Here is a 27,588-nt window from a genome sequence, read left to right on the forward strand (position 1 = left end):
AGCCAAATCTCTTTAAATTAACTGTGTTGTTACTCTAGTAGCTTTTTTTTTTTTTTGGCGGGGGGGGGGGGGGGGGACTTGTATAGTGTGCATCTGTTGCGGTCAATGAGGAGATGGTGACCATGGCAATCTCTCCATCCCCTGTTACAGCAAGCTCAGTCTTTGTGAATGAGGGGATTCATTGGAGAGAGCTTCCAGATAAATAGCAGCTCTCTGATTTTTATCTTGCATGTCACCAGAGAAAAGTGTTTGCAACCTGGCTGGGGAGACAATTAGAAAGAGGCGCCGATACCGCAAGGAGACTGGGAATCACAAGCATCCGAGCATGTGATATTTGCCTGTTCTGCTAACATATTACATTTGTTCTCTTTTGGGAGCCTTAAAATAGAAACATTTCTTTTTTCTGTTCTTAAGCGCCGCTCTCCCGATAGTACTGCTTCAGCCAACTTTAATCTGTTGTTATTCACTCTTAGAAAACACACGCAGCTGCCTCGTGTGGCTCCCTGCCACGAAAAGGAATTATTGCTCGTTTATCATCCCACCCTCCGCTGTTAGAGATCGTCTCGCCGGCACAACTGTCGCGACCTTTGAGCGGCAGGACGTGAACCCTCCGAGGTGTTAGTTTGGATCCCCGGCTGATGTTCTTTCTGTGCACATACATCGAATTTCAACACTGTACGAGTTCTTGTTTGAAAGGGCACGTGTAATCATGCCGGTCTATGTGTGGGTTGCCATGGCTACGCAGAGAGGTGGGTGAGGAGCGTCTGATCCGGCTGCCGTGCTGCAGAGTTCTGTCTTCCACTGATATCTGCTCGGGAAGGGGTGGAGGGAGGAAGAAGCGGGGATGTTGGGTTGAGGAGTGGGGGGTTTCCATGCGGAGCATTAATATGAGAGCAAGTCGCTGGCATGGGGATTCACTGCTGCACATCATTTATGAGTAACATATTCAGGAAGGAAACGCAGCCCTCATCGCTTTTTTTTTTTTTTTTTTTTTGCATTCAAAACCTCTTACTTAAAATGTGACTCACAATAAGTTGTGGGGCATTATTAGCTCGTCTTCGTTTCACTGCTGATTGACCCATTTTCCCCTGAAAGATGGCATTGTGTTTGGGATGGCAAGGGAGAGGGGGGCGGGGGTCATATGCTCAGTTTGACTATAAAAATAAATAAATAAGTCAAATAAATGGAAGATTTGTGTGGTTTTTAAAAGCTGAGACATGCAGTGAAAAGATGAAAGCCTGCGTCAGATGTTCCACTGGTGATACAGATTGAGGACGGGGGGAAAGAAGATCAAAAATAACGGTGGCATTCATGCGTCTTGCATCATTGTTGCACTGACTGACTGTCTTCTGCCAGGAAATATTCTCATGCTTTCCTCACATGAACTCTGAACCCTCGGTTGCCTTTTTCTCATGGCATGAAATTGAAATCCCACAGAGGGGTTTTTGTGAGGGTGGCGGGGGTTGTTGTCCCCCACATCCTGAAATTTAATCAGGTCATTTAGGATGAGAGCCACGGGAGAAGCGCTACAGCAGGAATTATCCGGTAACTGATGGCTAAGAATACTAATATGTGAAGAGACACATACTGATAAAAGGAAGACGGTATTTTTACCAGATAAATATCAGGGATACCTTAAAGGATTGTGGAATAGCCCATTTAATCAATATCAAGGCATTCAAAATGATACCATATAATGATTTGATGTAAACAAAAACAATCATATTGAATATTCTATGATGTAAAACTACAATATCTATGTATACTTAGTTTCCATCTGGGGTTTTCATATCAATCTGAGTCAGGTACATGACTGTCTGCCAGGAAAACCAGTTTTCCAGGATTTCAAGTGTTTCCTGCATCCAGATAGTTGTGCGCTAATCTTCCTTTTTCTTGCTCTGGTCATTGTTAATACATGTAAACCAATTAAATAATCAGACAGCAGCAGATGGGTTTGAAATTCATGAAAATCAGGCCATCTTTTGCTGCCCTCAAAGTCTGTTTACATGCATGCAGTCGAAGCCCACTCAAACACGTAAAAGTCTTCAAACACAACCCACAAAGCTTTCAGAACAAAATATCTGTCCCTGCCTACAGATTCTTGCTGCTGCCTATCAGAGCAGTGGATTTCCCAAAGAAGGATGACCAAGCAGTTGCATGGTTTTGACTGAGTATGGTGAAGAAATACCAGAGCTCATCTTTGGCTTTACTTGGGAACAACTGAGCAACATTATCAGAATCAGAATCAGAATCAGAATACTTTATTGATCCTGGGGGAAATTATTTTTTGTTACAGTGCTCCATTTTAAACCAACATTAAGACAAGACAGACAATACACTAACTAAGAATAGTACAATATATACATATATATACATACATACATACATAAGTCACTCATAGATAAATAGTTGGAAAAGAAAAATGTGTAGTTGTAGCAGTAACCAGTGTGTTAAGTGGATGCGTTGTACAGGGAGATGGCCACAGGCAGGAATGATTTCCTGTGTCGTTCAGTGGTGCTTTTCGGTAATCTCAGTCTCTCACTGAACGAGCTCCTGTGACTGACCAGCATGTCATGGAGTGGGTGGGAGGTGTTATCCAACATTGTCTTTATCTTGGACAGCATCCGACTCTCCGACACCACCTTGAGGGAGTCCAGCTCCATCCCCACAACATTGCTGGCCTTACGGATTAGTTTATTAAGTCTGTTGGCATCTGCGACCCTCATCTGCAGGGGTTTTGTTGGATTAACTTTGTGAAGTTATGTTTCTAGCTAGCCAAAGCCTTCCCAGACTCGAAGTGTATTGCAGCATGCTGAATTTAGATATCCATCATGTATCACAATTAAAGGCTGCAAAAACATACAATTAACCAACAACTAGACAATGGAAAATTAATCAACACCATTTTTACAGTTATTTGTGTTAATAAGCTATTAATAAGGAAACATAGTCTCTATATTAATCAATAATGAAAGGAAATGTTGTCTCAGAAATATTTTGGCTGTTTTTCCTATGAGGCAAATAGAGAGCACTTGTATTACTGGAGCTCTTGTATAGCAAATATTTACATTACGCGTAACCCCTCAATTCCCTGTAAAGCAAAAGCAAACAGGTGACAGTGTAAACACAGCTGTAAATGTAGATTTCAGTTCCCCGTACATTATCCACACTATTTCGTGGAGACACAGAGTGAAACAGCACAGAGCCACTGATGAAAGCTGTCACCGACGCTGTCATGTTGTGCCTGACAATATCATGCTGCTCTGCTTCCTATACTGTGCACAGGTGCTTTGGGAAAACTGATGCCTTTATAATAAGTCTTGTTCCTATGGTAACCAAGATGGATATCTCTTTGTGGAGGATCGTCGTATTTGTTTGGTTCACACAGCAGCGACGGTCGACTCTATCTGCCGATGTGACCATTTGCCTGCTGTCAGTTTGCAAAGAAAGGACGAGGCGAACGCAAACATAACCCGTGATTCTTTTCGTCTCGTGACCGACTCGTGAAGACGGGGGATCCTCTGACTTCCACACGCCGTTTGACTGCAGCTTCGATGGGCTCGCTTTTCATTAAGCTCTTGAACTGCTGTATCCCACTGACTGAGTAGCAGCGGGGTAGGTAGACATCACAGCTCGTGATGGGTGTGGCGGCCGTGCCGCTCTTAGTGAGCCCGCAGTCTTGCCTGTGATGTCCTTCTGGTCTCAGATAAAGGGTGAGACCCTCACGAGAGCTGGTTTGCCTCGGCTGCACAGCAGCTTCACGACAGCAGTGCCCCTCTTCAATAAATTATGAATTTCTCATTGAGATTCGCAGGGCTAATTAACATGTCAGAACGGACTAGCAGTGTGATATCATGGGATTATCCTTATCCACTCCGGGTGCTGTGGCTGTACCTCTGCTGCTCTCCTGCTGAAATCTTCTTATCAGTTAGAAATTTCTGCAACACATGTGCTGCCCTTCTTTTTCTCGTGTTATTTGCTGCAATACTTGATGGGTAATTAAAACATAAAAAAGTGCTGAAGGCTGTGCTGTAGCTCTGCCTGCAGTGAAGTCATTCCCATGATGCAGTTGCCCAACATGTTGTGTATGAGAATGCCTTTCAGCTGCACCTGAGTCTGCCTCCCACGGCACCCTGACTGTAATTGAATTTGGGGTCTCGTGGGTAAATAGAAGAAACGTGTGGGAGGAAGAGTCAGGGTGAATGAAGCAGAGATTGAGGGAGGGACATGAGAGCATGTGTGTGTGAGAGAGAGAGAGAGAGAGAGAGAAAGAGGGAGGGAGTGAACTATTTAAACCAGAAACCCCAGCTGTACTTACGCCCACCGGAGAGTGTCTACCATAACAACGCTGCCCTCTCTTACCCCTTGGTATTAAAGTGGAAACTGTTGCATAATCTACTTTGGAGACTAGCAAACTAAAAGTTATCATTTGTCCTGGAGAAACCAAACTCGAAAGTTTTTTTTTTTTTGGGGGGGGGGGGGGGATTCCTCACTTTTCTTTTATGTGTGATTTGACCTTTAGTCGAGCTGCTCTTGAGCTTTTCGTCCATCTCTATTGAGAAGCGATGCGCGGAAGTCTGGAGCAAAAAGAGTCAGAGCTCTGTGATATCAGAGGATTCATTCCAGGGGACGTCTGCTTTCAGACAACCAGCGGGGGTTGGGATCGTTCAGGGAACTTTAGGTCTTCGGAGCACTCCTTAAGAGAACTTGTCATGCCAAGTGTTTGCAGAATAGCCAGTTCAAGTCGCCTTTTGTCAAAGCCAGAATGAAGCTTTCCTGTTTGTGTCCTCGTCAACCACACGAGTCCAATAAGAGAGTCAAGCTGCTTGATAACCTTTAGAGGAGCAGAATTGGGGATATTTTATCTTGTTGTGACGTTTCTCTGGAGACACAGGTCTTGTCGTACTGGATGACTCACTTGCTTTATTTCATTGGGAGTCATTATGGAGCAATGTTGTCTGGGTGCTCGTTCACATAGGCTCAGTTGACCTCCTTTAGACAGAGAGGCAGCATGGAAGCATTTAGCCTGTTTAGTCAGAGAAATTGCACTTGAATGACCGTAATGTAAGTAGGTGATTACACTCCGCAGTCAGATGTGAACCATGGGGTTTGAATAAGCCCAGCATTTGTGGCAAACAATGCTGAGTAAACAAAATAGTACGATAGCATAATTTTGCAAAAATGATGACCTCTTGTCCTCTTTTCCTGCCTTTTTGCTGGTTATTGAAAATGTGGCATTCCTGCTCTGGTGAAGACGGACAGGAGACAGATTCCATGACAAAAAGAGCAGAAATCAGAGACTTGGAGCTTGCTAGCCTAACCCAGCATGTGGTGTTCCACCAGAGACAGTCACATCAGTTGATCAAGAACAATCTCAAGCAAAGTGGGCACGTAGACAGTGAGCAAACAGCTAATATACAGGCAAGTAATAGAAATAGCTGCAGAGAACACAGAATGTACTAATGGAACTACTTTCCTTTTAATTTAGGTAATTTAGGTACCCCCCCCCCCCCCCCAAATGTTCATTGTGCTGCAGAGTGGTTCATGAATAGTTCCTCCTTTATGTTAAAAGTGGGAGGTGAAGGATGTTTGGCGTCTTTGTGTACTGCCATGCAACGTCAGTAACCTGTCGTTTTTCTTGTGCAAACAACCAGAAGTTTCAAAGAGCTGACAAAGGAGAAAAGCAACAGCTGATGGCTGATTCAACAGAATCCAGGAATTCTTGCTAAATATCGAGCCTATACTGTGTATACGTCCATTATCTGTGAGGGATTGTTGCCAGTGTTACCACCATTATTGGCTTATAAGCAGAATAGGGTCAAAGCAACTATAGGACTGCGCATTAATCCGTTCCCCACAGTTCAAGAATGAGGTATTGTACATTACTGTGCAAAAGTCTTGAAGCACCCTTTATGTTTGCTTCCAAGGAGCCATTTGTTTCCATTTCTTTAATGCGGAAGGCAACACAGTGCATTTGTGTACCAACAAGAAGAGCTATTAGCTGAAAAATGGCGTATGTCTGCATGGTATCACTAGCCGTGTCTGGGCCTAAACTCCGCTGCAGGTCCATATATCAAACGACCACTATTGCATTACTGAGAGTTGAAAAACTGTCCAAAGTCTTTCATCTTTAATAAAATGATCAGCGTTCTGCTCTAGCAGGTGTAACAATTGAGTTTAACATCCAGGCATCCATGAAAACGGAATTTATGACATTTAACCGAGTTAGAAGTTAGCAGGGAGTTAGCTCGCTAGCTTCTATCTAAATACAATATAGCATGTCTTGACTGCGGGGTTTTGGAAACAAATTAAAACGTACAGCTCTGTTATCACTTCCAACATAAATGAAGACAGAAAACTAAACAGCAGTGATGTTTGTAGGGTTACTGAAGTTTGGCTAGCTGGTATATAATGATGTGCTACGTGACCGCTAGCGACACAGCTATGTTAGCATAATATAAACAAGCTAACTTTTTTTCCACTCGATAAAAGTTAACGTGAGTGTTCTCGGTTGTCAGGAACAAATGTAATCGCATGGCAGGATGCTGTAAAAGGACCAAACTTCAGCCAGGAGAACAACTGAGATAATCCATCCACAATACGAGGTTAGCCATTCATATACTGCTGCATGGGCTGGGCTGTAGTTACATCTAGGGGTGGGTTCTTATAATCGATTCATCGATTAAAATCGATTCTGGCTTGGATAACGTAAAATCGATTCATTAAAATCCTGAATCGATTTTTTAATATAAATTTATTTTGCCCAAAATGCCAGAATCTCAGGTGAAATCTCACAAAATTTCAAGAACCACCAAACAGTTAAGACAGTAAATGAGAGCAGGAACACGGATTCTGCACAAAGACTTAAACACACAGCGGGACCCGCGGATCAGAATCAGTTAGATGTCGCTTTTCTCACAGTCGGGGCTGAAAGCCGACAGCTCGCTGACTCTGATCTGTCGGCGGGTCTGCGCTTTGTGTGCACGCCCTTTATGCGCCGATTCTAAAGCTGTTAGTTTGATCTCTCTCCAAACAATATTGACCGAACCAGCAGCAAAAGAAGATCCAAACGCTTCACATAAACATCGTCATGAATTCACTCAGACTTTTACTGTTTTGCTTCCACTGCGATGCACAGCTCTCTCTCTGTACTTCAAGAACAGTTTCCCTTTCTTCATTATTCGCTTGCTTGTTACGCACAAGTCTACTGTTGTTTACAGGCTGTCGGCCGCTGTTTTTTCCCTTTTACATTCTTCCGAAAAGAAAACCTCATTTCGGCTGTTCAATACTGAACAAATTTAAACTTTTTAAAATTAGATTAGATAGAACTTTATTAATCCCTCGGGTGGGTTCCTCTGGGAAATTCGATAATTATTCGATAATTATTCAAAATGCAAAACGCTGTGTCTGTAATAAAACCGCTGTAACTTCAGAGGTGATGTTCATATGTTGATTAATGGTTTTCTTTCGTTTTTGATGTACTGCAGAATATTTTTATAAAATCCCAGGCCAGGAAAATCACCTTCATGTTTTTCTGTGTTTTATCCTCAGCTACTTTGACACAAAGGCCTCTGCTGTGATTGATGCTCACACCTGTGATAAAGTCTTGCGTGTGTCAGCTTCCTTTTTATTGATACAAAAATATGTAAATGTACTGATCTGAATTATAATATTTCTGACTGTCAAAATTTCCCAGATTTAAATCGAATCGAATTAAATCGAATCGTGGATCGAATCGATTCGGGGCCTTGTGAATCGGAATTGAATCGATTCTAGAAATCAGTGACGATACCCAGCCCTAGTTACATCCTAAGGTTTTAAAAACTGAGCTTAGATAAATGATTAGCGGTAATAAAAACCGAGGGAGGTCAACAGTGATCACTGACTGTTTTAGGAGCTTTTTGAGATTAAATAGAAGAAAATACAAAACATTGAACATGTTAACAACACAAAAGCCATATTAAACGCAGACTACTTTAGGCCCGGAAGTAGGATTCGTCACGTCATCACTTAACGACCGGATAGAGTGTCTTCTTAAAAGAGATTAAGTTTTCTGAAAATAATGTGAATGCAATAACTTCAGAAGTAGGATTTTTAAATTAATAGCATAGAATTGTTGGTGTGTACATAGACCTCCAGCAACCTTCACCAGTGATTGTGTGGGGGAGGCTGTCTGCCCACACTTTGCCTGTGCTGGCACTTCTTGACCGCCATATGTGTGGATGTAGATCCATGTCTATGTTCATGATGTACATATTCACAGAAGTGGTCCTCACTATTAAAGAAATGTTGCTTAGTAGTTGCAATAACGCTCAGAAATCCCACATAGACTACTAAAAATGTGAAAAACGGCAGAAGATAATTACGGCTTAAACAGCTGATGACAGCCTGTTTATAGTTTTTTTTTGGTCAAATGATACAGATTGTTTCTTCACTGTGATGGAACCCTTTTCTAAAAGACAGAAGAGATCTGTTTCATGGCCACAGTTGAGAAATTGTCTCACTCATGTTGGTGTTTGCGTCGATGCTTTGGAAAAATCATTTCACTGAGTCGTTTGGCTAAGAGAGTGACACTCGACACATTTTTGAGCCGCCACCAGAGCAGAGTCGCCATGCCACATCCAAGAGGTTACCATGGATATCTTCCGCTCAGTTAAAAAACGAGGCAGCATTGCGAGACTGAAAACCTTGGTTGCTTTGAGTGCTAATCTCTCTCGGTGAGACAAACCCCAGGCCCGCATTTAAACTTCACACACCTACGAGAGATTGCGTTTTAAACCTCTTACTCACAGAAACACTCATGTTAACCCCTCGTCCATTGTTTATGAATGGCTAAATTAGTCAGAGTGGGTTGTTTCACTCTCTGAAAACCCTTCAGCTCCAGCACTCTAAAGCATGAGTCCATTGTGCACATTTCCTCGGGCAGATGTTGTAGTGCTCACCATACAGCGTACAGTAATGGTTTTTGGGTGTGCTTGAAAAGCCATGAGCTGGGTGTAACATTTGCCCCACCGTATTTTAACTTCCAAAGATCCCTGAAGCGGTCACAGTAATTAAAACATTATTACACAGCAAAATAGTGTAAACCATGCCTCTAAAAGTAGAGCATGCATCACACCATGGAAAGATTGATCTGTCATCATTTTATAATTGCTTACTATTTGCTTAACCGCAAGCCTTCCTTCAGCTGATTTTTCCCCTCAGATTACAGGAATCACAGTTTTCCTGCCATGGTTCTTGGTCACGCTCCATCTGCCAGAAGAAAAACGTGTATTCTCTAGTCCCGGCAACTCAGCCTGCAGACGCACAGCAACAGCTGCCTTTACTGAGCCTCTGTCTGCTCTTTCATTCATTTGCTGGCTTATTTCTCTGCTCGAGTTTCTCTACCAGCACTCTTTAATGTGAGCTTTTACCTCAGGACCAGGACTATATATCTCATCCTCTGGAGACAGCTACAGGTTCATGCAGAGTGCAGAAGATTTAAACTCTGCTATATTAAAATGTGCAGTGTAATGCAGCTTTGCAAAGTTTATGAAGCCAACACAGGTCTCGCACCACCATGCTTATTTTTTCCTCAAAAATAAGTACAGCTGTTCACACATTCAGTGTCAGTCCAAACAGAGGAAAAACACAACAAGAGCACACGCAGCAAAATGTCTTTCTTTTTTTTAAAAAATCCCACTGGTGGTGTCTGTAACTGATTTAGCAGCTGCTCACTTCTGGTATGTTTCCAACATGGTATAAAGGAGGCACTCTGAATGGCCTCCCCAGAGAACAACAAACAATGACATTGTGCACTTTACTTTATGCTGCGTGAATCTGATTTAGATAGCACCGAGTCTTTGAGTTCTTCAGAGAATTCGCTTAAACCAGGACTTTCTGTATTGGATGGATTGATACAGATATCCATGGCATGCAAGACAACAAACCAGATCCTGCAAAATCTACTTCTTGATTATAGCCTCAGAGTTTTGTCCATAAATGTCATAAATTCTGATGATGTTGGTAATCTCCTAGAAGTAAATCCTGAAAAAATAGATTTGGCACCAGCATTCATGGCGAAAGTTAAAGAGGCAAGGGTGATATTGTTTGACATGCCCAGAGGAGTGGTAGTGGATATACTGGGTAAAGGTTGTTAAATATGGACCTGGCAGGCAGGAGCACGAGAGGAAGACCACAGAGAAGATTCATGGATCTAGTGAAGGAGGACATGCAGAGGGTTGGTGCAAGGAGGGATAGGATGAAAGGGAGGTAGCTGATCTGCCGTGGGAACCCCTAAAGGGAGCAGAGGACAGAAGAAGAATTGATTCCCCCCTCAAGATGAATTATACTGATGGTTGCTCTGGGTCCTGAAGAATCCCTGCTCTGACTTTTTTGTTTTCAGATTCTTATATCTTGTGCTAATTAGCAAACGTGAGCGCGTAAGTGCTCTCAACTAAGAGAGCAACATTATTCCCTCAAAACAGCCGTATGTTAGCATGACTATTATGTGAGTGTTAACAGCATTTGGCTCAACCGCTGTGCCTAAGTACTACCAGCTGCTTTTTTTTAAGCACCTGTTATTGTCATCTCAAAGCCACATCTTAAGTCAAGAGAAAAAAAGAGAATACAAGCCAGGCTTAATTGGACTTTTAATCAGATACCTCTGCATTGTGCATTTGTGCTATGAACACATATGCCTCGGTAGCCTGGTTATATCACTGGTGCAGTTATAAACTGAGGGCGATTCCCAGGTTGTTGACCTTAATCCTCGTCCACGGGAAGCGGCAGGTTTGGTCCGAGGCTCTGCTCTCTAGGCCTGTGTGTTCTTAGGTAATCTATATTCTGACAAGGAAATCCCAGCTGACTGGCGGCCAGGAGATAATTAGAGTTTCAGTGTGAATATATTAAAGTGCTTAAATGTGATCTTTGACATATTGATTTCTTTGGGGAGGGGGGGCTCTGATTATTTTTGGTGTGTTTTTTCTCAATTGTAGATTAATTAACCTGTGTTGTGTTTATCTGATTCCTTTTGACCTATTATATTGTACAAAATTAGACACTTTGCCAGTACAGGTTGTGTAGCAGTGGGTAAAGCATGCAAATTTCAGTTCAGCTGCTGAAGCTCTTTTGTAGCCGCTGAAAGTTTGGGATGTCAGGTCACAGCAGCTGAGAGACACTTACCTGACTGCATCACAGGGCAGAGGGCCTCTGGATTTGCTGCTCTAAGAGCTAAGTAGTTTAGGGCTAATCTTGAGAAGGCCAATTGATTGGCCTCACCACTAAGAGAGCATGTGCTCCTGTCTTTATTTATTGCTGGTGGAGATTATGTGTAAAGGAAGGAGCGTGCAGCAGGACAGTATTCCTCAGAGACCTGCGTGCTCCACCAGTGGGAGGAAAAAACATCTCTTAAACACCACACAAGCTCCTGGGTCTTATCTTTCTCACAGTGCAGCCCACTCAGGAAAATCTGTGGTAGTCTGGTGGTGAGGCAGAAAGCTGGTTTCTCAGACTTTGATTCAGCGTGTTGATGCTACACTCCAGGCAGTAGTTAGCTTCAACAGTGCCAAATCATGAATGGAGTGACATGTTCAGACTGGAAAAAGCTTTTCTTTGGCAGTGTTGCATTTGTTTTTCTACACATTAGGTAGCGTGTTGAATGGGATTCTATTGAATTTGCATGATATAAAATTGATTTGGAAAATCAAAAGAGAAATGGACAGTCATATCTGGCTTTGACTCATGCGGTATTTTTAGAATCTGAAAGTGCAAGCTTCCAACATTTCTGATTATACTCTCATAAAACAAAAGATATTGAAAGATCAGCTGGCTTAAACAGTATCCCACACTGTTTTTTGTGCCAGCCTATACACTGACTGTCCAGTTTGTTAGCTACGCCTTACTAGTACTGTTAGAAGCATCTTCATGCCAGGTGCTGAAAATATTCCTTAGAGATTTTGGTCCATATTGACATGACAGCATCACATAGTGCCTGCATATTTCAGCTCCATCATGTGAATCTCCTGTTCCCAAAGATCTTCTGTTGGACTAAGAGCTGAGTTTGAGATAATATGGAGATGATTAGGAGAGAGAGCGTTGGGCTTTTTAACAACATGGTTTAACACAATCCTGATCAATTAGAGGCCTGAGGAATTTTACTGGTATTGATTTTCAAGAAAAAGAGTGATGTGCAGAGCTTTAATAACTACAGAGGGATAAAGTTGATGAATCATACCATGCAGATATAGGACTGATTTTTTTTAAAGCTAGGTTAACTTGAGAGTATGACTACATGGCGAGAAAGAGCACTTCAGAAGTTGCGCTGTTTCTCTGTAGAACTAGAGAAGAGGAACTGTGCAGTGGCACATAAGTATGTGAGGGTGGTGCAGGACATGTGTGAGGACAGAGAGACAACGGTGAGGTGTGCGGTAGGAGTTACAGATCAAAGTGGAGGAAGGATTACGTAAGAAATCTGCTCTGAGCCCATTCTTGTTTGCAGTGTTGATGGACAGGTTGACGCATGATGTTAGGCAGGAGATGGATGGCAGAACTAGAAATGTGTATATCAGTGGAACAGATCAAGTTGCTAGAGAGGCAAGGCTCATGTGTTTGGACATGTGCAGAGGATGGATAGTGAATATACTGGAAGAAGGATGTTGAATAGACAAGAGGAAAAGAAGAAGACCACAGAGAAGATCCATGGATATAGTGAAGGCGGGTTGCTGTGACAGAGGACAATACGAGGGATACGCAGAGATGGAGGCAGGTGATGTCCTGTGACGACCCCTAAATGAAGCAAACAATAGAAGAAGGAAAAGTTGCCTTCTTATCAACTTGAAGCAGTCTGGCTATTCTTGTCTGAACTCTAATATCAACAAGACTTTGTCTTCCAGAGAACTATTGCTCACCGGAAATTTTCTCTTTTTCGGGCCATTCTCTGTAAACCCTAGAGATGGTTGTGCAGCAGTTTCTAAAATACTCAGACCAGAGTTGCTGTCGTGTGATTGGTGTGTTAGATATTTGCTTAAATGAGCAGTTGAATAGGCCTAAGTGGCTAGTGAATGTATTTCAACTACCGATTTATTCGCACTATAAGGCGCACTTAAAATCCTTTAATTTTCTCAAAAATTGACAGTGCGCCTTACAATGCGGTGCGCTTTATGTATGAATTCTGGTTGTGCTTACTGACCTCAAACTGATTTTATGTGGTACACGGCGCTCAAAGAGCTGTCAAAAAATGTTTTAGCACAACTTTGTTGAGCTACGAAGCTGCACCACTTGATGGATTGTCGGAGCATTACGGTTGCTGTAGTCAGGAGCCTCACGGACTAATCTGGGTCCAAAACTCCATCTGCTTCAGGTCCCAACGTCAAACGAACTCTGCAGCATCACTGAGAGTTAAAAACTGTCTAAATTCTTTCATCTTTAATAAAATGATCACCATGGCTGCTTTACCAGGTGTAACAATTAAGTTTAACATCTAGGCATCCATGAAAACAGAATTTATGAAATTTAACCGAGTTAGAAGTTAGCAGGGAGTTAGCTCGCTAGCTTCCATCTAAGTATAATACACCATGTTCTGACTGAGAGATTTCTGAATAAATTAAAATGTACAGCTCTGCTATTACTTTCAACATAAATGAAGACAGAAAACTAAACAGCATTGACGTTTGTAGGGTTGCTGAAGTTGAATGATGTGCTACGTGATGCTAGCAACACAGCTATGTTAGCATAACATAAACACAGTGAAGCTGGAGGATGAACTTTTCCCACTTAATAAAAGTTAACATGAGGGTTCCTGATGGTTAGAGACAAATGTAATCGCATGGTAGGATGCTGTAAACAGACCAAACTTTAGTCAGGAGAACAACTGAGATAATCCATCCACAATAGAGGTTAGTCATTAATATACTGCAACAACATGGGAATAGAGCAGCTGGGAGAGAATTCAACATTAATGAATCAATGGTACGGAAGTGGAAGCAAGAAGAATGAGTTGAGTAAAGTTTGACTTATCAGATTTTTTTTCGCTTCATGCGCTTTATAATCCAGTGCGCCTTAGCGTCCGAAAAATTTGGTATATATACATTTATATAGAAAGTAAGGGGAGACTCCTCTAATGGCAAAGAGGACTAATTAAGTAGGAAAATGACGCTATGGCTCACTTAATCCATAATCTCATAAAATCTTCCTGATGAGTTTCTGTACTTGCTAGTTTCAGGGTTTATGTTATACACCTTAAAGGCTCACTTGGTAAACTGTGGCCCCATTTAGAGTAAAATAGGCAAAAAAAGAAGTTGAGGCTTTCGGTCACTCAGACCCACTCCACCACAGAGGCTAGAATGCCAAACTAAGGACTGCATTAGTCCCTCCATTAGTTAATGGTTAATTCTATGTTTTATATGCGGTCTCTGTGATCATTTTGTGAAAATGAGAATGAATTTCGGACTTGTTTGTTTGTTTGAGCTGTTTTTGCATTAGTATGTGGTACAATAATTAATGGGTGCTGGCTGTGAATTCTGCCACACTATGAGCTTCTTATTAATTCTGCTTTCTGCTTTAATGCCATCCCATATTATTGCCTCAGTCTCTCTTTTTCTTGATCTCTACAGCACACAGAGCACACAAGCAGACATCACAGTGATTATATAGATCACTACATCTGCTCCAATATTAGCTTCTGTTAGCAAGCTGCTGTTTATGCATGCAGCGTGGCACATTTGCTTACAGTTATTTAGCATACTTTGGATATTAATTTTTCCAGAGGGCGTCCCATCTTTTTAGCATCTGATGGATTTGTGCAGGTTGGAAGCTCGGTAAAGTATACCTGGCCCGTCTCAGACTGTGGGAGCCAGTGCCCAGATTGCTAAATCAACAGCTGTTTGTTCTGCTGTTCTGATATTAATTTTCGATTTTGCATGTTGTCTTACAGTCCCAGCAGTGCTTAGAGTTAAATTAGGAAAATAAATATTCCAAAAATATTGAAAGAGTGTGTTTAGAGACAAACATCCAACATGCTCAACTGCAGATGTGCTTTGAAAAGTCTGAGCCGAGGGGAAGCGTCACACGCTGTGGGGATATAAATGATCCTGGCACGTAGTGGCCGAGTTTACTCGGACTAGGTGCATGAAATTGGACTGTAGCCCTGATTTAGTTATGTTTGTTCCTGGCAGACTGTGACAGATTGTGACTTGTAGTTTTTCCAGTTTGTTATGCAGAGCACTGATGAGGGTTTAATGGGGGATTTTTTTTTCTTGGTTTCGTGCCTCGTGTGCTGATATTTTATCTGTTACAGATTAATTTAGACCATTATTACATCGCTCGGTCTCCAAAGCATCACAGGTAATCACATTTAACTTCAGCCCCATATACCGCTGTAGCTGGTGTTACCATAAACCTAATAGTTCACTCGATAATGTCTTTTGCTCAGCTCTCTGGTGTATTCTGTAATAAGACCATCAGACGTAAAGGTCAGACAAGGCATGGCTGGTGCTAAACCATTAAGAATTACCTCTTTGACATGTTTTTGTATTGAGATTATATATATATATATATATATATATATATATATATATATGAAAGGATTGCCTTTTTCGCTTTCTCCCTATTGGCCTGACTTTGTGGGAGTTATCTCTCACAGTTACAGTTAATTAAGCTCCTAATTAACCTATTGATTGCCTGCACACACGTACAGAGCTCCACAGTACTCACAGCTATGCGAGAGAACACACGGTCTCTTAATTCTGCAGGTGGTGATAATTACCTTTGCAGGAAAACTGTATTTACAGCTGTAGTTACACAATTTGCTTTTAAATCAGCAGGTAATGGCTGTTTTTTCGCATATCTTATGCATGCAGGTCTTTAGAATCTGGTGAGATGACATCTGATAATCTGGAAAAAAAAAATAGCTTGACCTCATAACGCTGGATGGAGACTGAATTTCTGTATTTTATTTTCTTTATTTGGCGGAAAATGTATTTTGGGCTCATTCTTTTTTTTCCTTTTTTTGTATTTCTTATGGTAATGCGGTGACACAAAACGAATTCTGTTCTTCAGGCTGCCTTTATCGAGCTTAGCTAAATGGGGAGTTTCTGCCTAAATGTGAAGTGACGCATCCTCCCTCTGAGTGACAGTAATCCCCAGCTCTGAAGAGAGGCGGTGGTGGAGAATACCCAGCATGGGTTCAGAATTTGAGGCACTCTGAAAGCGATTTGGACAGATGAAGAAGAAAAAAAGGGGCCAATCTTTTTGGTAATTCCAGCTGCCTTAAAACCCGCTCTTGCCCTCTTGCATATTTTAATTATGCTCAGTGTTGGGTTAAGGCCTGATAGGACTTCACGTTGTGTTGGCTCAGTGTGGGTTTAACGTAGTCCCGTAGCTTTATCTTTGCGAAGCACACTGGCATGTTTGGTTGAACTCTGCTGCTGCTTGTTTACCGTCTCCACTAACGATGCAAACCTGCAACTGTGCTAATTTGTGGTGCAGCGACTGACAGTGGGAGGTCTTTGCTCAGATCCACAGATATTCAGCAGCACAATGGCCACAACAGGACACTTAATTGTACTTTATGCAAAATCAATATGGTTCTTGCAGCCCTGACTCCTGGGAGGCTAGGCGGGCAACGTAATGAGTCCGGGGGTGGGGGGTTCCAAGAGAGAAGCAGGAGGAGGTGTTTTCTACCTCTGACAGGATCCAGGCGTTATTTTCATGGTTGTCCTCTCCTCTCTCGTGTGACAGAGTGGCTCGGGGGGTGGGGGTGGGGGGGTGGGGTGGGGGGGCTTGATAGTTAAATCATTTACCTGCTGATTATTTCCTAAAAGCACAATAATACTTTTAGATGTCATGATAAGTGTTTCACGTCCATTAAAACGGTTCAATATATGCCTCATCACATATCTGTATGAGCTCCGGGAGCACGCCAGTAATTTGACGGGATTATCAGCGGGTTCGTCTCCCTCCTTCACCCTGAGAACCTCTGCGGAGCATGACCTGAATCTGAATGAGCTTTAGCTGCTCCTGACTTCTCTGTCCTGCCTTCATTCCCCCTCCTTGGGCACCACAGCACAGATGCAAAGACGCCCACATGTGCAGGACAGTACTTTGAATAGTTGGCTTTAATGAGACAGAACCCATGGGAGTATGGGATGGTTAGTTAGCGGTTTCAAGAGGGATTCCGGCTAGGATGCATGTGCCTGCTACTGTAAACACTTTGTAATCTCAGCCCTTCCTACAGCAGCTTTATCAAAAGAGACGTGGTTCACTTAAGACTCGTTCCTGGGGTTTTCCACTTCTACCACAGTGACAAGTATGACGCAAAGGTTTTGCCTGGCAAAGCTCACTTTCAGTCTCCGGCACTAAGTCAATCAAACGTCGGTTTGATATCACTTGAAAATAAATAAATAACCACTTTTATAATAGTGCTAAGCCTGTCTGGGACCTTATCTGATAAGCGCTGCAGATATTTTGAATCTGAGAATTGACCTTTTACCACTTGCTTATTCCTTTCTTTGAATGACACACATCTCTTTCATCCGTGACCTCAGTCGACTTCCTGTGACGTTGCTGAATGTCACGGCTGAAAACCTCCTGCTGGCAGAGTCTTACTCTACATTCTGTCGAGGTTTAACTGAACCAGCAGGCACAAGTTTACCAGCAGGGTCCACGACACAGGAAAAGACAAAGAATAAACTCTTACGTCCCTCTTCAGTCATGTCTAACCCCTTTGCTTTAATGCCAGCATCAACTCCTCCCATGCACCAAGCAGTATATTCAACCAGACACGATTCCCTTTGTTTTTTCTGTCCATCTGGAGCCTCGAGGCACTCGCAGTCTGTTTGCCATCTATGGCACCCACCCCCATTACCCCACACAACCTCAGGTTTGTCCAGCATCGCCTGGCCTAGCTTTTTGTGGGTGAAGTGGGCCATACGAATATCTCCTGCAGGGGAATAGTAGAGGGAACACAGAGCTGCTTTACACCTGACCTTTATCTCTTTTTGCTGACAGGAGCTTACTAACAAAGGGTGCTGGGGGGGAGTGTTTGGTCTACCCTGAAGTGGAAACCCAGGCAGACATTGCTGTCATCTTTATTTAGCTGCATTTTGTCAGTCGGAGCATGCAGAGGGCAATGCAGCGGCGTAGCCGTACTCGCACTCACACACATGTAAACAGTTGTAGCCTCCTATGAGTCTATGTTTAAGCCTGATGAACCCAGACAGAGTCTCCCGGCGCGTCTTGTCTGGTCTGAGATTGCTGATTCAGAAAGCGTTGCCTCATGCTGCAATTGACGGCTCCTATGTAAACTGTAAACCTTATTTTTTTATAGATAGAGGCCATGAAAAGGAAGATTGGTGACATTTTCTTGGCATTCCAGATGATGAAAGAAATGTCAGGTCCTGATGATGATGTTTCCTAAGACTGTAACCTTTCAGCTGAAAGCGGAGGCTGCACGACATGTATGTAGAGGTTTGAGTCAGCTGCACTGTCAGAGGGAAGAAGTCACAGCTTCTTTTTTGTCTGATTGTTGTACACTTTAGCGTTGGCCTTTTGACTTTATTGGTGCTTGTGCAGTCTTCTTAGAGACTACTTTGATGCCTAGATTTTTAACCCCTTAACACCTAGTGTATTTAATTTGATATAGCTTGTGTGATTTTTTTGAGACTTCTAAATCATCAGTAATCATCAAATATATTTATATATAAATTTCGGGCAATTATTTCATTGTTTATGTTTTAAAGAGTTAAATGTACTGTTTGCCATCTGGATGAACAGAGGATATAAAAACAGACAGCTTTGCTGTAATTAATGGTTCAGTGAATTGACACAGTAAATTATCTTGTGTCTTTACAGCTTCAGTGACCTAAATTAAATTAAATGAACAGGTCACTCTGAGATTAAATTCAAGTATTTTTGTCTGTGGCCTGTAGTGCTAATGACCCGTCTACATTGTTTTGGTGTGCGTTGCCCAGTTTTTGAGATATCAACTGTGGAAATCAGTGCCTTTCCTTGAATCTAATGGAACATGATCGCACTTGCCTTGTGCTGCTTCAGATGCCAAAAAAATGCACACAAACAGAGTTCCTACATTAAAGTGCTCACAACAGGGTTTGCAGATTTTTGAGTAACCAGGTCATGATTTCTAGAAGGAGATATTGCTGCTGACTTTTTCACATTAATGTTTTTGGAGCTTGGAGCACCTCAAGGGAAGTGCTATCGGGTCCCATTATTTTCAACAGGGGATAATATTTTCTAAAGCTGATATCTTCAAATATGGGCAACTCACTCCAAAACAACCTGAATGGTTAAGTTAACTGTCCCTTTAAATCAGATGTTTCTTAATCCAGACGTTCACACTAGGCCATTGCTACAAGTCAATATTTCAATTCAGTTCGAAGTTTTATTCATAAAACACAAATTCATAACAACAGTTGCCTCAGGGCACTTGATATTGTCGGCTACAGACCCAACAATATTGGAAAGAAAACCAAAGAGTTGTGAAGAAATTATTCCCACAGAACATTAATATCTGTGTTTTCTTCAAGACCCATTGTAGTACCGACTAGTGCAGAGCAAATGTAAGCTCTGGAAATGCTAAAAAAACAGCAAATTTAATGTAGCTTCTGAAAGTGTTAGCATGTATCAACACGTTTAGGATTTACCCACATATATGTGCTTGACAATATGTGGCAGCTATGGCACTCATTACCAACATGCAGGCACCCATTCAGAAATAATGAACAATTGGATTTCATTCCCACTTCAGTTGCAAGCTGGCTCACTGTCACACTGCCGTGGTTTAATGGCACACTTGAACAGAGCTTTCATTTATTTTATTTGTGATACTTGAACTTTTCCTGTACAGAAAGGTGAGAATCTCTGCTGTGAATAGATCAGAAATGATTTGGTCTCAGTAATTTTCCCAGTTAATACATTTGATGTTTTCCATGTTCTATTGTAAATTTGGGGATTTGCAAATCACTGAATTCTGGGTTGTTGTTTTTTTGCATTTTACACATCATCCCAACTTTTTGGGAATTGGAATTGTAAATCCATGTGCATTATTATGGAAATTGTTCCCCCCTTACAGCTAACACAGCTTCCCCTCTTTTTGGGAAGACTTTCTACTAGCTTTTGAAGCTTGTCTGCGGCAATTTGTGCCCGTTTAATAGCATTTCTAAGGTCAGACGTTGATGTTGGATGAGAGGGCCTGGCTGGCAATCTTCTTTCTAGTTTATCTCAAAGGTACGGTGGGGTTGAGGTTAGGGCTCTGTGTGGTACAGTTAAGTTGTTCCATACCAAAATCATCCATCCATTCTTTGGACTGAGCTTTGTGCAGTGGGGCTCAGTCCCACTGGAACAGAAAAGCCTCTGCAAAAGCTGAAAGGATAGAACTATAAAAAAATGTCACAGTGAGCTAAAACATTAACATTTCCCTTCACTGGAACTAGAAAGCAACCCCATAACATTATCCTTCCTCCACCAACCTTTACAGCTGGCACCGTGCACTCAGGCAGGCAGTGTTTCCTGCTATTCACTAAACCCAGACTAAACTCAGTCTGGTGTCCAGACTGCCAGATAGAGAAACGAGATGAGATTTATCACTGCAGCACGTTTCCATTCCTCCACAGTCCAGCGGTGGCATGCTTTACATCACTCAAGCCAACACTGGCCTTGCAAGGAGATGCTGCTGCCATGGCAACCCATACAATGAAGCTCCCAGTGCTGATGTTAAAGTCAGAGGACTTTGAAAATCTGCAGTTATTGAGTCAGCAGAGCACTGGTGACTACCTATTGTGTCACTTCATGGCTGAATTGCTGTGGTTCGTGAATGCTTTGACTTTGCAATATTACCACTTACTATACAGCTCACTGTGGATTGTCTGGAAGGGAAGAAATTTCACTAAAGACTTGTTGCAGCTGTGCTATAACAGCCAATTCCTCAGAAATGTTTGTAAAGACAGACAGCATGAATACGTGCTTGATTTCATTCATCAGCAACAATGGGATTGAATGAAACACTTGAATAGAATGACAAAGAGGTGTGGCTCAGTATATAGTCCATATAGTCTATATTGATCTCATGGTCTTATTGCCTTTGTGGCTGAATAAGAGAAAATCCCTGCCTACAGGTTCCCCAATGAAAAAAATGGAGTCAGTTGTAGTAATCTAGTAACACCTGTACTGTCCAAAGATGAGCGTCTTTCTTCGTAAACAGTTGGTTCAGACTTTATTGGGTAAATTTAACTAAAACTACTCCAATCCAGTACTGTATATCCCCTCCGGGTTATATCCTGCTAGGATTGATTAAATGTCTATTGTATTGCGGTATATTAGTAATAGATAGGTGTACCTAATAAAATGGCAACTAAGAGGGTTCGGTTTTGTAAGACAAGTTGCTTTTATGCCAGGTTTCATTATTACGTAGCTGCAATTAGGCTTTTAGAGACTCTAAAGTGAGTACTGTGTTACTAAGTGTCCTCCAAGTGCCTGCGCCAGTACAGCTGTCATCTTTGGGTCTTGTGCATCATTAACAGTGGCCTTATTATTGTGCCGGCTGCAGCGGTGTCAAATGGCAGTGCCGTAACTCCAGTCTGCAACAGCTGCATTTAATCAAGCACTGTCAAGCTTTAATCAGCCTCGGCCTTACCCATCTCTGCTTGGCTCGCGGTCATTTCTGCCCCGACAGCAGATTTATAGGGCTGGATACGTGAGACAGAAACACTCTTGAGCCTCAACACTGCATCTGCAGCGGTTTGTCCGCCGTACGTTTTCCTGGGGCACATTTGTTCAGAAAACATGAGACATAGAAGTCATTCAGGAGTTCATTTGCCTCAGTTAGGGTGGAATATTTACGTGTGAGAAGGGCTTAAGCTCTTTCCCTCTAGCCTGCTTGTCACCATATGGAAACAACTGGCTTCCATATGGTGACAGAGGACACCCTCTGCGCTGCCTGACGAGAGACAGTAGTGCTGTGTAGGAAGGACAGACGCGGGGGGGTGGCTGATGTTGTGAGTGGGCGCTTGTTTGGGAAAGACTTTGGATTTTTTTGTGAAAGTGTAAACCCTTTCACTAAGCTGGCTAAGCTTGTGTTTTTATTCTTTGAGCAACAGGAGCGCAGACTGTATCATTGTTTGCCTGTGAAACCAGACACATTTAAAGGTGGGCGAGACCCTTTAATACAGTTCAGCTGCATGAAGGGGAATTCATGTGACGCGTCTCTGCGACTCACTCTTCCTTTTATGTAAAAGCACAGGAGGAACTGCTTCCTTGAAACCCACTCGGAGACATCCCTGGATCATTATCCAAACCAAAGGGAACTGCTACTACAAACACTCACATGCTATAGCTGGGACACGCTCCGCTCTGGTGCAAAGCAGTCACGAGGAAGCAGCCAGGCAGAAATTCTCCTGCTGTGTGTGCGCCTGACAGAGCTCTGTCTTCTCAGGGTGCCTGCAACAGAAGTGTTTCAGTGGAAATCCCTGACTTTTACTTGACCTTACATGGGAAAGTTTCTCTCTCCAAAGATGTGGTGGATTTCTGAGGCCTGTGTGTTGTCACATCGCCAGGCAGCACGTGGGCTGCTCGCTCTTTCTTCAAAGTGTTTGCGCGCGGTGCGAGCGAGGACGGAGGTGGTCGGGGAGGGTCTTTATCCCGTCCTGATACTGTATCAACCTCAAAGGCCGCCAGGCCGTCATCAGTGACAGCAGTGACACTGAAAACACAGATCAAAGACGGGATCTGCCTCCCCCTCTGGCTCCAGCAGGGAGGAAGGGGTTTTGTGACCAACCGAGCCCGTGAAAGCAAGAATAGAAGGACGAAGGCTGGCAGAGGAATTTGGTCAAAAAAATGATTATCTACTTGGGTAGCATTCACTCGCATGGGGTTTGACAGGTCAACAAAGCCGGGCTCTTTTGCGCCTGAGTGCTCTTTTGTGTCATTCGGCCCAGAAGTTTGGCTGGCTTTATGTATGTAACCATATAAAATACCAGAGTCTCCTTTGACTTCAATGCTGAGGACAAAAGCTGACTTTAAAACAGGAATAGTTACTGTTGCAGTGTTATATTAACTATAGCTCTTTGTCTTTTCCTTTTGTTCACAGCAAAAAGCCTCAGGCAAGGTGCTGTTTGACCTCGTGTGCTCCCACATGAATCTCATTGAGGGTGACTACTTTGGCTTGGAGTTTCAGAACCAACAAAAGATGATGGTGAGTAAATGAGAGCACAGAGGAACCTCTGTCAAGCATACCTAACGTAGCTTTCCCTAAAATCAGCTCCGTGTTGACCGTCTTCTCTCTTTCACAGGTTTGGTTGGACCATATCAAACCCATTATCAAGCAGCTCAGGCGTAAGTGCTTTAAAATACTGAACCCTATTCTTTGAAGAAATCTCTCTCAGTGAACGTTTCTTTGTTTGTCTGGAGAAAACCTGTAAGCGAGCGAGAAGCATATCTCGCTTCAAAGGGCTGCTGTTTTGTGTATTTGATGCAGTCCAATAGCAGATCTCTTTGTTGTGTTTACGCAGGGCCGAAACACACAATCCTGAGGTTTTCTGTGAAGTTTTTCCCCCCGGACCACGCCCAGCTACTGGAGGAGCTAACGAGGTGAGCTCCTCTCTGTGTGATATAACTTATCTTCGTCCCAACAGCGTGCTTATCTTCCGCTTGGCAATGAAACATGCACTTGTATACAGTGTGTCAGTGTAAATCAGTGTCACTTATTTCCACTGTGACTGAAAACAATTGTGGAAACATGAAACGTGCTGCGGTTCCCACAAGATTTATTCCCCGCCACGCTATGCTGTTCACATATCAGGGCTGCCACGTTTCTGATTTACCTCCTGGGAGATTAGTGCGGAGCTAATGGTTTTCCGGTTTCTCCTTTCTTGTTCTGGACTTTAAATCCTGGTTATTTGTCATAATTATTCATTGATTTGAAAATGCAAAAGACATTGAAAACATTTTTTGGCAAACTCGGCAGCTGAAGGACGGAGGTGGATGTAAACTGCTTGACTAGTTGGCGCTGACGTTAGATGTTCTCAAAAAACCAAAGAAATTATTATGCCTCTTATCAGGACTATATTTGTTTCTGTGCTGGACTACAGCCAGGAGGTGCAATGTGTTCAGGAAATGTCCCGAAAACTAACTTTACTTCTTATAGATTTCTGAATGTAAACTGTACACTTGTTCCAGCTGACTGTGGTTCAAAGAAAGGCAAAAGATGCTTTCATTTAGTTAGAATTTGCAATAATCCTCTTGGCTGCCATGTTTGAGTTTAGCAGTAGACTTCAATCTGATCCAGAATTCAGGTGGTAGAAAACACCAAACTCCAGCTCCTCCTTTTGTATAATGCGAATGCTGTTTGTGTTTGGCCCAGGTACCTGTTTGCCCTCCAGATCAAACAGGACCTTTTCTGTGGACGTCTGACTTGCAACGACACCAGCGCCGCTCTGATGGTCTCCTACATTATACAATGTAAGGAACGCCGGAGCTGTTTTTGTCATTAAGCTCACGGGAACAAAACACACACATAGATGAAAGGCAGTCATGGTAAAAAAACAAAAGTACACCGCAAAGTACAGTATCAGTTCTAAGATTTTACATGAAAAGTAAGTAAAAAATAATCTAGTCCTCACCAGCTGTTAAAATCAGGCAAATACAACCTCAGACAAACAAATACACATGACAAATTACAGCAAGTAGTTATTTATTTGACGAAAAAAAACCAACAAAATGTAGAAGCAGTGTCTGAAAAACTAGGTAAACGGTGATTTAGCCTCACATTTGTCTCTAGAATACTTTGAGGAGTTCCCAAATCATCACCATCAGCAACAATCGCTTCACTAAAATCACTGATGTCTTTCATTCTTGGCATTGTGTGAATAAACAATGGCTCCAGACCAGCAAGCTGCCTAAAGTAGTGCTTTTATAGAGGTGCTCGCACTCGCTGATGATCAGTTAATCAAGTGCATTTGATTATCAGCACCCAGCGGCTACTTAGCCTCATATTTCCTGCAGAAGCAGTGAGGGTTTTTCACACACTGCTTTTTCATTTTTGATGAATTTCTTTTGTTAAATGAATAATTATAGGGTGTAAGATGTCATGTGTTGTTGTTCATCAGAGGATTTGTTTACCTAATTTTAAGAGCAGCTAAGACACGGATTATTTTTATTATATCCTGATACAGAAAACATTTCATCTAAAGATTAAATGCTTTCTTTTAACCGTGAATGTAACAGTGCACACTTAACACCACTGCAAATTGATTATCTGTGTATTACGGTGGGTATTTTTTAGTTAGATGGTGCCAATGCCAGGAAATCTGAGCATTTTCACTGCTGCAGTCTGTCACACGATAGTGATCAAAGTTTTTTTGTATCAATAAAACACTAAAAGAGGAAAAACCTTTAATTCCTCCAGAAAAGCCACGTTCTGAAGCGCTTTTACAAGCACCCTACATTGACTCTCTTTGCTATTATTCTCATTATTATCAATTCTTATTTATTTTATTCTTATTTTGTATAACATGAGCTTTTTCACCCCCCTTTCTTTCATGTCTCCCTTAAGCTGAGATTGGAGACTTTGAGGAGAGCCAGTGCCGGTCACACCTCCTCAACAACAACTACATCCCAGATCAAATGCCCCTCATTGACAAAATCATGGAGTTTCACTCAAAGAATATGTGAGTAGAGATCTTGATTCAAGGCTGCACAGTGGTTTTAAAATAAGGCAGTTGTTTGGTTCCAGTCGTAGTTTCTGTTTAACTCTCTTCATAAGGTCACTGAAGGCATGGCTGCGCTCAAATTACTCTCTCAACCCGTCAACAGGAAATGTTGTTTCAGACCGCGTGCGTGTCCCACTGGGAACTTTTATTATAGAGGTGGCACATTCAGGAAAACAGCCATTGAATGAAAGGCTCCTTTCTCAGAGAGCTGTGTATTTTTATTATACACGGGCTTAGAAAAGGCAGTCTTTGTAAGTTGTTTTACAGCTTCTGGCCAGAAGTGGATGTGAGTTCATCTTCTGCTCTGTCTATAAAGACTACTTTCCTCCTAACAGAGATCTGAAATCCTCCTTCAACCTGCTGCATGACTCACGCTGCTGCTGTCGGCCGGTTCAGTAGGTTAAAAACGCAGTTTGTCAGAGAGCGCTCTGAGGCGTCTCGTGCAGGAGGTCGCAAGAAGTGAAGCTGGCGATTGAACTTGGCGCTTCTTTTTAGGCTTTTCTATTATAACTGCCACTCGTTTTGGGAGTGGTATGTTACTGGAAACTTTCCAAATGTCCTTAAAGCACATTTCACAAAATTCCCCCAACCGTGCGTGGGTTTGAATATGTGCCAATGCTTTGCTAACACTTGTCTCACCTCAGCATTACAGGGTGTCTTGCCAGAGATGGGCACGCAGTGGGTGGCTGCGGCAACATGAAAGCAGCTCCGTTAGAGCTGACTGCTCCCTTTAACTTGCTCTTTTTTTCCCACCAAGAGTCCTTCTTAGTTGATGACTGCAGTACTTCTGGCTATGTGCCATGTAGAATTAAATCTCTTATTAATTACCACACACAGGAAACAGGAAGGCTTATCCACTGATAAGAAATAGGAAGGTTAGTTGGCATTTGCAGCCCCTCCCACCACTTCTCCAGAAACTCAGATAAACTTGAGAAACCTGGATTGAACTCTGTCTTTGTCTTTCACTTTAATAAGCCAGATATCCAACAGGGGAATACGATTCATTTTTGTCTGAATTTACCCTCCCTGCTCTAATAATTATTTCCAAAACCATCTAGAAAATACTTTCTAAAGTGAACAATGAATAGATTGAAATTTAAAGCTCGTGTTCCTGTGTGTAAAAGATTTTTATGAGCGTATAACACAGAATATTTTGTTGCAATAATAACACCAAGGTTTAAAAGATATTAAAGAGTTTAACAGATGTGGGTTAAATAAAAGCTACTTTCAGCTGGTCCCTCATTCGCGAGCGGTCCCCACAGCAGGTAGCTCCACATCTTTGATTTGCTCAAACCACCACAGTATGCTTCCAGTGCTTCCAGTTTTCGAAAGTATAGACAACCCAACACTAAGAAGGTGTCTTTGTTTTTTGACAGTGGAGGTTTGCGACAGTGCTCGTTAGTATGTTCGCTTTATTGATGCCTATGGTCTTTCCCTGAGATTTGTTTCTGTTAAACACTACATGAAATATAGTTTCATTTGTTTTGTTTTATACCACAGTGGTCAGACACCAGCAGAATCAGACTGCCATTTGTTAGAAGTTGCTCGCAGGCTGGAGATGTACGGGATTCGGCTCCATCCTGCCAAGGATCGCGAGGGAACAAAGTTAAGCCTGACTGTGGCACACACGGGTGTCCTGGTCTTCCAGGTTAGTCTAAAATCAGTGCAGGTCAGCCCAACTGGTATCAAACGCTTTTTATGTGTTTAGTAGTGCAAAGTAGTGAATTCTGTTTTTCATCACTTCAGGGACACACAAAGATTAACGCCTTCAACTGGTCTAAAGTTCGAAAACTGAGCTTCAAGAGAAAACGCTTCCTCATTAAGCTGAGGCCGGATCTAAATGTAAGTGACATCACAAGATATTGAAACCCTTCAGCTCACTGACTGATGT

At 42.4% G+C, this 27,588-nt stretch overlaps 1 protein-coding gene across 4 annotated transcripts in view; it reads left to right on the forward strand.

The window, feature by feature from the left end:
- Positions 1-27,588, forward strand: part of LOC146556756 (FERM, ARHGEF and pleckstrin domain-containing protein 1) — a 57,949-nt gene that overhangs the window by 11,780 nt on the left and 18,581 nt on the right. For all 4 annotated transcript variants that reach the window (XR_014889082.1, XM_085250674.1, XM_085250676.1 and 1 more), the window contains exons 3-9: positions 23,078-23,182; positions 23,280-23,322; positions 23,499-23,577; positions 24,350-24,447; positions 25,541-25,655; positions 27,198-27,345; positions 27,444-27,539. Coding sequence is in view for 3 of the 4 variants with exons in the window: in XM_085250674.1 (XP_085106800.1) it covers positions 23,078-23,182; positions 23,280-23,322; positions 23,499-23,577; positions 24,350-24,447; positions 25,541-25,655; positions 27,198-27,345; positions 27,444-27,539 (684 nt within the window). In the remaining variant the exon portion in view is untranslated. The remainder of the gene's footprint in view (positions 1-23,077; positions 23,183-23,279; positions 23,323-23,498; positions 23,578-24,349; positions 24,448-25,540; positions 25,656-27,197; positions 27,346-27,443; positions 27,540-27,588) is intronic.

Source organism: Mchenga conophoros, linkage group LG16, assembly GCF_057382185.1.
Source record: "Mchenga conophoros isolate Kocher_MC1m ecotype Shallow Benthic linkage group LG16, M_conophoros_male_GT1.1, whole genome shotgun sequence".
NCBI lineage: Eukaryota > Metazoa > Chordata > Actinopteri > Cichliformes > Cichlidae > Mchenga > Mchenga conophoros.